This window comes from Musa acuminata, chromosome BXJ3-10 (genome assembly GCF_036884655.1).
Source record: "Musa acuminata AAA Group cultivar baxijiao chromosome BXJ3-10, Cavendish_Baxijiao_AAA, whole genome shotgun sequence".
In the NCBI taxonomy this organism is placed as follows: domain Eukaryota; kingdom Viridiplantae; phylum Streptophyta; class Magnoliopsida; order Zingiberales; family Musaceae; genus Musa; species Musa acuminata.
In genome coordinates, this window is record NC_088358.1 from 10,963,940 (window position 1) to 10,975,771 (window position 11,832).

The 11,832-nt window shown below is 43.5% G+C and overlaps 1 protein-coding gene across 1 annotated transcript in view; it reads left to right on the forward strand.

Moving 5' to 3' along the window:
* Positions 1-11,542, forward strand: part of LOC103999820 (uncharacterized) — a 31,236-nt gene extending 19,694 nt beyond the window's left edge. The window contains exons 7-9 of the mRNA XM_009421687.3: positions 10,749-10,871; positions 10,948-11,035; positions 11,107-11,542. Coding sequence (XP_009419962.2) covers positions 10,749-10,871; positions 10,948-11,035; positions 11,107-11,294 — 399 coding nt within the window. The 3' untranslated portion in view covers positions 11,295-11,542. The remainder of the gene's footprint in view (positions 1-10,748; positions 10,872-10,947; positions 11,036-11,106) is intronic.
* The last annotated feature ends 290 nt before the right edge of the window (positions 11,543-11,832 follow it).

The window sequence follows — 11,832 nt, forward strand, 5'->3', positions numbered from 1 at the left end:
TTAATTATCTTTTCTTGATCGAAGTTAGTCCTATATCACTCAAAACATAGATTAGATCATACACTCTATCAATTGGTTTCATTATCAAAATTCGAGATTTAATAGTAAGAGGGTAGTTGGTCTTCGTTCATTGAAAAAAGATCATTAGTAAACGCCCGTGCCACGACGGTGCCACTTCTTGGGCCATTGTTTGGGCCTCTCATTGGGCCCAACACAGTCTTTACATGGGCCTAGCTGGCCCCTAATTGGGTTGGCCCAAATCCAAACCCAATTATGTGCTAACTACGATTCTTAAGACATTTGCTAAGCTAAACAAGTCCCTATGTCTTGGTTTCTTCCGGCGATCTCTCGGCAATGTTCCGGCGGACTCCCGGCAAGCTCCTGGACTTCACGACGATCTTCTTGGCGAGTTCCGATGAGCTTCTCTGGCAAGCTTCGAGACTTCTCAGTTGGTTCCGATAGAACTTCTAACGAACGTCCGGACTTCCAACGAACTCTTGAACTCCCAATAAAATCGCGTCCTTGACTCCGGGACTTCATTTTGCTTTATGCCTTGCTATCGTAGTTAATCCTGTACATGTAAAACAAACTTCGATCTAGACAATTAATACTAAGCATTAATCATGTTGTCCGGCATGTCATTGGTCCCTCGACGCTTCGTTCGATTCTTTGGCACATCGTCCTCTCTTGCGGCCTATTGCCCAATCGGCCAGTTGACTCCGCAACTCCGATATCCTTGGCGCAATATTCGCTCTTCTTGGCCCGATGCCCGAATCCATGGCCCGAAGCCTTCTGTCGATACGTCGATCGATCCTCCTACCCGACGTCCAATCTCCTAACATGTTTTCCTCCGGCACAACATGATTCTTCCTGCTTTAATTGTCTCATCCTGATCGAAGCATCTTGCGTAACTCAAAACGCAGATTAAAACATAAACACTTATCAATTGGTTTCATCATCGAAATACGAGATTTAACAATCTCCCCTCTTTTGATGATGACAACCAATTGACGACGGAGTTAACTTTAACTCCCGGAGTTTAAACAAACTCCCCTATCAATATGCCATATTAATAGAACCTTGAATTCAAGCTGAATTCAAGTCGTTGCAAATTTCATCATGAATATTTACAACATGTCATCATGCATAACATGATCATACTTCTCCCCCTTTATCATCAACAAAAGTGTACCTTTCATGTGTTTGGAATATAAGTTCAAATCATTGCATGAAAAACATAATATCAAGTTTTATCATTATGCAAGCTAGCAAGATTTCGAAAGCAAATGCAAGATAGCTTTCTTGTAAGCTAGCAATTCTTGCTTCCTTTTGCAATGTGCAAGTTGCAAGTTTTGCTTCTTGAGATAGGCAAGCTAGTGATGTTTAAGATAGCCAGCTCTTTCTTCTCTTTTGAGAAGTGTCATTTTTGCTTCTTTTGCAAAGTGCAAGCTAGCAAAATTTTACATTATTTTACAATATACAAGTTAGCAAGATACAATGTTTTACAAGAAGCAAGCAAACAATTTAGCAAGTGTTACGTTTGCATCTTCTCTTTAAATGTGCAAGAAAGTAAGTTTTTGCATCTTCTTGACTTATACAAGCTAGCTAGCAAGCTAGCTATCTTCCCCTTTGTCATTATCAAAAAGAAGGGAAGACTATAATTTTTGTATCTCTTTTTCCTTTTACAATAATTTTCAAAGCATGACAAAGATAAGTAATCGTTTTTATTTCAAAATACCATAATTGAGATAAACCTTAAATTCAAATCAAAGCAATTTTAATCATGATTCACATCATATGCAATACATCACATAACGAATATCAAGAAGAATTAGGTGATGAGATATACTTCAAGAATACAATGAATTATACAAAGCCAAAAAAAATCATATCATGAGATTATGTGAATACCAAAAGACGTGATTCATATAGTAAATCTCTTCTTTAACTAAAATACCAAGAATAAAAATCATAGGTGTACAAAGAAGAGATGTTGAACAAAAAAATCTCAAGTAATAAATCCAAGAACTCACAAGAAAAATCAAGATTCATTTAGAAAATCTCCTCTTAAGAAGATAACAAGTAGAATCGATTAATAAAAAATCTTGATTTATAATAAATCTTTTAAGTTATAATCAATTCATGAATACTGAAAGAACATTCATGATTCATTTGGATAATTTTTCTCTTTTGTAAATAACAAAAAGAAGCATAGGAGATATAAGATTTTAATTCATAAATCTCAAGAATATGTGAAAGATTTGGATAAAAAATCATTCAAATTTAACTCATCAAAATCATTTTCATGGTCCAAGAGATTCATAAAAATAGATTCATTAGTCTCGTCTTTTTGAAAAATCGATAAAGTAAAGAAATTTTTCAAGGAGAAAGCTTTCTTCTTTTTAGTTTGTTTCATACAAGCATGCCTTTGTCCTTTTTTTTTATATCAAATTAAAATATATATCATCTTTTAAAATGAAAGTGCAAGATTTATCATAAAATCATCAAGATCAATAAATCACTTTCATTATGGTAAAAATCGATAATCCATAAATCGCAAGATTCATCATGCATGATTTCGAATTATAAAACCATTAAACATGATTTCAAATCAATATGCCCAAGTTTTTGTATGAAAACCGTCCATCTTGTTTAAAACTGAAAAAACAACATTTCATTATGAATAACTTCAAAGTCTCATGCATAGTATAAAATCATCAAGCATGATTTCATAAGGCATTTTTAATCAAAATCATTTTGTTTATCATAAACATACAATTTTCATGATTATTTTCAAAATTACTATAATGATAAGCATGATTCCTAATTTTTTGCATTTTCATTATTAAACATGTAATTTTCAAGAAAATTAATTCTAAACTAAATTAAAAATAACTCATGAAAAAAAATCATATAATTTCGAAATAAATTAAAGATATTTTGATTACCTCATCGTCGAATGCCGTTAAGGCATAGTTTGCCACACCGCTTTTGTTTATTTTCTCCTCGTCTTCGGAGGAGCTCGATTCGCCTTTTGGCAACTTCTTCTTGCGTTTATAGTAAGTAGTTCCATTCTTTTTGTTCTTTAATTTTTGTTTAATGAATTTTTTAAATTTCATAGTGATGAGTTCAAGTTCACCATCACTTAAGCTTATGCTCGAGTGGTCTTCATGAGTTCTAAGTCTGAAATCCTTTATGTTCTTTGGAAGGTGGTTCTCAAGTTTTTTACGTGCATTGTACGTCATTTCATAGGTCATTAGAGACCCTATTAGTTCTTCGAGAGGGAAATAGTTCAAATCTTTTGATTCTTGTATTGCCGTTACTTTCCAATTCCAATTTTTAGATAGAGATCTTAAAATCTTGTTAACGAGTTCAAAATTCGAAAAGCTTTTATCAAAAACTTTTAAACCAATGTCGACATACGTAAAATGGGTGTACATGTCTCTAATGGTTTCATATGAAACAGTTCAAAATCGTGCATTAAAAAATTAATCTTCGAATCTTTTACTCCATTAGTGCCTTCGTGTGTGATTTCGAGAGCGTGCCATATGTCAAAAGTCGATTCGCACATAGAAATTCGATTAAACTCAGTTTTATCCAAAGCGCAAAATAGAGCGTTCATAGCTCTAGCATTTAAGGAAAAAGTCTTCTCCAAATTATTCCAATGGTTCATTGGAAGAGAAGACCTTCGAAAACCAAATTCGATTATGTTCCATAAATCGAGATTTAATGAAAGCAAGAAAACTCTCATTCGAGTTTTCCATTAAGTGTAGTCCGTCCCATTGAAAAAGGGAGGACGAATGAGAGAGTGACCCTCTTGAAAGCCGAAAAGAGCCATTTCTCTTGGGTGTTAAACCAAGTGAGAAATAATGAGGCTCTGATACCAATTGTTAGGAACGAGGTCGACATTAAGAGAAGGAAAGGAGGGGGGGGGGGGGGGGGGGGGGGTGAATTAGTGTAGCGGTAAAATAACGTCTTCAAAACTTTTCGTTTCGATTAAAACCGATTCTGATGAAAACCGATTTCGGAAACTTAACTTTAAAAGCGTACTGTCACGAACGGTCGTCGCGCACCTGCAACAACTCCGTTCAACGAATCGTTCGTCGCTCACACCTGCATGTACAGCTGCTTGACAGCATGTTTTCTCTTGGTTTTGGGTCATTTTGCTTGCCCTAGTCGACCGACTGTCTGACGACACCAAAGACTCCGTGCAACACTTACAGGATGTTGTGGCGGAACTCACTGCAAAGGTGGCCATGCTCACAAGAACACTAAATGCGGGAGGAGGCAACACCCGCGTTACACCCCACAAAATTTGAGGGCACTTGAGCCTCATGGATATGGAGGGGCCAGAGATGCTAAAGAGCTCGAGAACTTTCTGTTCGACATGGAGCAATACTTCCGAGCTACGAGGCCCGATTCTGAAGATACCAAAGTTTCTATAGCAACAATGTATCTGAACGGAGATGCGAAACTTTGGTGGCGAACTCGTTGGGAGGAGATCCAACAAGGTCGGTGTTGAGTCGACACATGGGAGGACTTGAAGCGGGAGTTGAGAACTCAGTTCCTACCGAAGAACACAGAGTTCGTCGCAAGAAGGAAGTTGAGACAACTCCGCCAAAATACCACCATCCGAGACTATGTGAAACAATTTTCTGCACTAATGCTGGACATACAGGACATGTCCGAGAAGGACAAGTTGTTCAGCTTCCTTGATGGTTTGAAACCATGGGCTCAATAGGAGCTAAATCGAAGGAATGTTACCGATGTGGTCGGGGCAATAGCTGCTGCAGAAAGGCTCACCGACTTTGTTTCCTCTGAAGACCCAGCAAGAAGGAAACAATCTTCAGGCAATCGCCCTCCAAAACATTCTCGAGGGAAGGAGCTCGGGGGCGAACAAAAGAAGAAGAGCTCCCACAAAGGGCCAAACCCGAAAGGCAAGGCCTTAAAACCTGGAGGATGATTCTTGTGCGAAGGACCGCACATGGTACGGGAGTGCCCACAAAAACAGGCACTCAATGCTTTGACGGCTTCCATCCACCCCCCCCCCCCCCCCGATCGGACAAGGGCAAAGCTGTTGCTCTTAGTTCAAGCAGTTCTGAATCCAGCAGCGACGACGAGGAGTCGCAAGGACCCCGAATGAGAGCAATGCGTTTGTTGAACGCTATGCGGGGTCAAGTGGGGGAGAACATGAAGACATAGGCACAAAAAGCAGGAAGTAGTGAGCTGATGTATGTGGACATCAAGCTAAATGGCCAAACGACCCGTGCAATGGTGGACACGGGCGCTACCCACAACTTTATAGCCGATCGTGAAGCACAGCGACTTGGGTTGATCTTGGAGAAGAGCCCAAGCTGAATGAAGGCGGTGAAGTCGGAGGCCAGGCGAATCTCCGGGTTGGCGAAGGGAGTTCTTATCAAAATCAGGACTTGGAGTGGAAACACCAACATGATGGCCGTACCACTGGACGACTTCCAAGTGATTCTTGGAATGGAGTTTATGCACGCGGCGAAATTGGTGCCGATGTCGTTCTTGAACTCCCTATGTATGATGGGAGGCGATGACCCCTGCGTGGTTCTCGTCTCTCGGAGAGGAACTAAGGAGCCCCAACACATTTCGGCATTATAACTGAAGAAAGGGGTGCGAAAAGACGAATTGACATTCGTGGCTGCTATGAAGCTAGAGCCACTCAACGAGGGGGCCATTCAAGAACCTGCTGTGGTGGCGAACGTCCTAAAAGAGTTCAAAGATGTTATGCCACCCGAGTTGCCGAAGACTCTTCCACCACGCAGAGGCGTGGATCACAGCATCGAGCTGGAGCCAGGAGTAAAGCCTCCAGCGAGACCACCCTACCGCATGCCCCCGCTAGAGTTGGCAGAACTCAGGAAGCAGTTAGGTGAACTGCTAAGCGGTGGTCTCATCCGCAGCTCTAAAGCACCTTTCGGAGCTCCAGTTCTCTTCCAGAAGAAACAAGATGGGAGCCTCCGATTATGCGTCGACTACCGAGCCCTCAACAAAGTAACAGTGAAGAACAAGTATCCCATCCCGCTCATCGCGGACTTGTTCGACCAATTGGGCAAGACTAAGTATTTCTCAAAACTCGACCTTCGGTCGGGGTATTGGCAGGTGCGCATTGCTGAAGGCGACGAAGCGAAGACTACCTGTGTGACCAGGTATGGAGCGTTTGAGTTCTTGGTGATGCCTTTCGGCTTAACCAATGCTCTGGCCACATTCTGTACTCTCATGAACCAGCTATTCAAGGAGTATTTGGATAAGTTCGTGGTCGTCTACCTGGACGATATCGTCGTCTACAGTCAAACGCTCGAGGAGCACGTCAAGCACCTTCGGACGATTTTCAAGGTTCTTAGGGAGAACACTTTGTTCGTGAAAAGGGAGAAATGCTACTTTGCTCAAACTGAGATCTTATTCTTGGGGCATCGAATTAGTGATGGCTCCATTCGATGGATAAGTCGAAGGTGCAAGCAGTTGCGGAATGGCGAACTCCAAAGAAGGTGTCAGAGTTGAGATCCTTCCTTGGTTTCGTCAATTACTATCGACGCTTCATAGCGGGATATTCGAAGCGGGCAACCCCACTGACGGAGTTGCTGAAGGAGCAGCCTTGGAAGTGGTCGGACAAATGTGAGATAGCATTCCAAGATCTGAAGGCTGCTGTTCTGGAAGAACCGGTGCTCAAATTGCCGAACTATGGAGAGCCCTTTGAAGTCTATACAGATGTTTCGGACTTCGCTATTGGGGGGGTACTCATGCAAGAGGGTCATCCGGTGGCCTACGAGAGCCGCAAACTCAACGAGACCGAGCGGCGGTATCCAGTGCATGAGAAGGAGATGACAGCAGTGATCCACTGTCTACGAGTTTGGCGACACTACCTCCTCGGGTCGCGATTTGTGCTGAGGACGGACAACATCGCCCTTAGCTATTTCCAAACTCAGAAGAAGCTCTCCCCAAAGCAAGCGCGATGGCAGGACTTCTTGGCTGAATTTGATATGGCAATGGAGTACAAGCCCGGGAAGGCGAATGTCGTGGCCGATGCGCTGAGTCGGAAAGTGGAATGCGTGAATGCTGTACAACTGGAGGGCAGAGGCCAAGCAAGTCAGTTGCACTCCAACTTCCTTTCCTGAATCAGGGATGGACTGTATAGTGATCCCCAAGCAGTTATCCTGATTCAGCTCATCAAAGAAGGTAAGGCACGACGATTTTGTGTCCAGGAGAGACTTGTTTACACAAAAGGGAATAGGGTTTATGTTCCCCGAGTGGACAATTTAAGGCGTGAGCTCTTAAAAGAGTGTCACGATTCCCTTTGGGCTGGACACCCAGGCATTCACAGAACATTGGCTCTCGTGGAGAGGGCCTTTTACTGGCCGAAAATGGGGATTGATATGGAAGAATATGTTCGAACATGCCTTACTTGCCAACAAGACAAGGTGGAGCAGCGGAAGCCGGTGGGACTTTTGGAGCCGTTGCCCGTACCAGAAAGGCCGTGGGAGAGCATTTCCTTGGACTTCATATCAAGCTTGCCACTTGTAGGGGGACTCGGATCGATACTCGTGGTGGTCGATCGGTTTTCAAAGTATGCAACTTTCATTGCTGCTCCCCTACACTGTTCAGCAGAGGAGGCGGCCAAGCTGATGATGAAGAATGTAGTGAAGTATTGGGGAGTCCCGCACAATATCATTAGCGATCGAGACGCTCGGTTCCTAGGACGATTCTGGATCGAGCTGTTCAAATTGTTGGGGTCGAAGTTATACTTCTCTACAAGCCTCCACCCCCAGACGGATGGCCAGACTGAAAGGATAAACTCGCTCTTGGAGCAATATCTTTGACACTACGTGAGTGCTAATTAACGAGATTGGGTGAAGCTGTTGGAGATTGCCCAATTCTCCTACAACTTGCAGCGGAGCTCTGCATCCAACAAGAGCCCCTTCGAGATTATCACAGGACAACAACCGTCGACTCCGCACACCATGGCAATTGGGTATACTGGGAGTAGTCCATCAGCCTATCATTTCGCAAAGGAGTGGCATCGAAATGCCGATATTGCGTGGGCTTACTTGGAGAAGGCGGCAAAAAGGATGAAGAAGTGGGCAGACTTGGGAAGGCGACCGCAAGAGTTCAAAGTTGGCGATTTGGTGTTGGTAAAGCTCCAACCAGCAGCACTCCAATTCTTTAGGAACAGAGTCCACAAAGGATTGATGCGCAAGTATGAAGGACCCTTCCCAATTATCAGCAGGGTAGGCAACGTCTCTTACAAGTTGCAGCTGTTGGCGTGGTTTAAAATTCACAACGTTCTTCACGCCAGCAATCTAAAAGCCTACCACTCGGATCCGCGAGATGCTTCCCGAAGTGTTCCAACTCGGCTACCTCCCATCACAGCCTCCTACGAGAAGCGAGTGTAAACCATTCTGGCGGACCGTAAGATAAAGCTACCCAACGGAGCTGAGCAGACTGAGTACTTGGTGAAGTGGCGAAAGCTTCCCCGAACTGAAGCCAGTTGAGACGCAAGGGCGAAGCGCGACTTAGGCAACGCAAGCTAAGTTCGCGTCTTTGGCCGCAAGGGTGCCTCACGCCTTAGGCAATTCCAGCTAAGGTCGTGACAGTACGTTTATGAAGTGAATACAGTAGGCAAGTAAAGATTCAGTTTGTAATATGTAAATAGCGGGAAGTAAATGCAAACCAGAGAACACGCCAATTTTATAGTGGTTCGGTCGTCGTGACCTACATCCACTTTGTCGATTCCTCTTCCGTCGAGGCCACCGGCATCCACTATCGGTCTTCCTTCAATAGGCAAAGACCAATCACCTTTTACAACTCGATTCTCCTTTTACCGGGTTTAAGAGATAACCCTTACACCCCCACTCACTCCTCTCTCAAACTATTCTAACACTAAGAACTTTGAGAGGAGTTCACACAAGATTGCAGCAGCATTTCTATACTTTTTTATTCTCAATACTTGTGCCATTTAACCAGGGATGAGAGGGGTATTTATAGGCTTCAAGTTGATTCAAACTTTGAGCCTAAAAACATCTCATCCCAGGTTTCCCGGGCATGGGCTGTACCACCGCCTGCGCTGGGCGGTACCACCGCTAGTATCACCGCCCAGTCTGGCGGTACCATCGCCTAGGATGCTGTGATGGGCGGTACCACCGCCCAGACTAGTGGTACCACCGCCTAGCACCCTGCCAGGGGCTGTACAACCGCCCAGACTGGCGGTACCACCGCCTAACACAAGTCTCAAAGACTGTGCCACGACGGTGCCACTTCTTGGGGCATTGTTTGGGCCTCTCATTGGGCCTAACACAGTCTTTACATGGGCCTAGCTGGCCCCTAATTGAGTTGGCCCAAATCCAAATCTAATTACGTGCTAACTACGATTCCTAAGACATTTGCTAAGCTAAACAAATCCCTATGTCTTGGTTTCTTTCGGCGAGCTTCTAGCGATCATCCGGCGAACTTCCGATGATCTCTCGGCAATGTTTCGGCAGACTCCCGGCAAGCTCCTGGACTTCACGACGATTTTCTTGGCGAGTTTCGACGAGCTTCTCTGGCAAGCTCCGAGACTTCTCGGCTGGTTCCGATAGAATTTCCGATGAACGTCCGGACTTCCGATGAACTCTCAAACTCCCAACGAAATCGCGTCCTTGACTCCGGGACTTCATTTTGCTTCATGCCTTGCTATCATAGTTAATCCTGCACATGTAAAACACACTTCGATCTAGATAATTAATACACGCTTCGTCTGATTCTTTGGTGCATCTTCCTCTCTTGCGGCCTATTGCCCAATCGGCCAATTGACTCTGCAACTCCGATATCCTTAGCGCAATATCCGCTCTTCTTGGCCCGATGCCCGAATCCATTGCCCGAAGCCTTCTGTCGATACGTTGACCGATCCTTCGGCCCGACGTTCAATCTTCTGACATGTTTTCCTCCGGCACAACATGATTCTTCCTGCTTTAATTATCTCATCCTGATTGAAGCATCCTACGCCACTCAAAACGCAGATTAAAACATAAATACTTATCAATTTGTTTCATCATCAAAATACTAGATTCAACATTTATGGATCTTGATATCCGGATCATACCAAACACATCCTAGCATATTTTATTTCAAGTTTCTGCCTCTGTTTAACTCAATTTCCTTACACTCAGGTAAAGTGAGAGAATGTGGAACCAGACAAATGAGTGTTTCTGATTATAGACCTTGTTTGCATAATTTGTCGACCATTTTATGATATTAAACTTGTGTCACAATCTCCTCCACTTAAGGCTTGACAATCCAAAATTAAGAAAACCTATTATGGTGCACGTGAAGCCCACCGAATGAGGTTTATGCTGTGATGTGCCTTCAATCCCATTTGTGGATAGTACTTGGTCCCCACGCCGTGTCCAATGCTAAGTTTGTTTTGATACCATTCAACCTGACGAAATAACTTACTAGTTAACTTTACCATCCTATATCCATGTAATATAAAATATATAAGCTCAAGTTCTCGTAGTAACAGATGCATAATCAACTTGAGTCTCTTCCCGCATCCGATGTGAGACTAAAGTGTACAATTATCATCATTTTGGAGTTGAGCTTCTTGTATTTAATCTCTGGAAAGCAGAGTACATATTCTGGTCATTGTTTTTCTGAATGATACTAGTTGTCATCCACTTCTAATTCCTGCATTATTTGTCCTTGTCTAGTTCCAGAGCCAGTGAATTGATTAGCCAACTGTGAATCTGCAGGTTGGTGACTTGGGTTTGTCCAAGGTGAAATGTAAAACCCTGATCTCTGGTGGTATGAGGGGAACACTTCCTTGGATGGCTCCAGAGCTCTTATATGGCAATGACAGTCTTGTTTCTGAGAAGGTTAAGAAAACCTCTGCCTAGCATTGATACAATTGTGGTTATGCTTCATCGTTTCTGCTTACCTTTGAGGTTGCAGGTTGATGTGTTCTCCTTTGGCGTCATGATGTGGGAAATCTTAACTGGAGAAGAGCCATATGCGGACCTGCATTATGGTGCCATTATTGGTATTCCTTGTGGACTTCTCGTTATTTATGGAACTTTTGTTCATGTGTATGATAGTTCAATTCTATACCAGGTGGAATACTGAGCAATACATTGCGGCCTCCTGTGCCTGAGTTTTGTGGTTCCGAATGGAGATTATTGATGGAGCAGTGTTGGTCGGCCGAACCTCAGGAGAGGCCAAGCTTCACGGAGATCACAAATAGGTTGCGCTCTATGGCAGCTTCGATCGTCCACAAAGGACAGCCTCAAGCACGTAAATGATCTCAGCTGTTCTTGATTGGCAATTACCAGCATCAGCCATGGCCTTGTTTTGGTATACAAGCATCCCTCACACTCTCAGGTGTTGGATGTACTGTGTAGAAATTGCCAATTGAGATAAAAGGGATAGTGGCTGCAAATGACATGCTGTTATGTAATTTTATGCATGTTGATCGAGGACTTGTTTTGGATAGTTGATGTAATACAGTGAGAATAAATACGCCTGAGATGCTACAGCTTTATTATATTAATTTCCTTGGAAACAAGAACAAGAAGCAGCAGCAGAAATAAAGCAATAGCATCAAATTATACAGTCCTGAAGCTAGAGCTCAAATTCCTAATCCTCGTCTGTCCCACATCTTAGACGTGTCGAAAGAATATCTAAGAACTAAAATGATCCAGCAATGTACAGCTGCTGCCCGCAACTTGGCTTTTACCAAGGCTTGCAAGCTCTTCAATCAGCTTCCTCTCATGGGTGCTGAGTTCCTTGGGGACATCCACCTGCACCTTCACAAGCTGATCTCCCGGGCCTCTGGTTTCC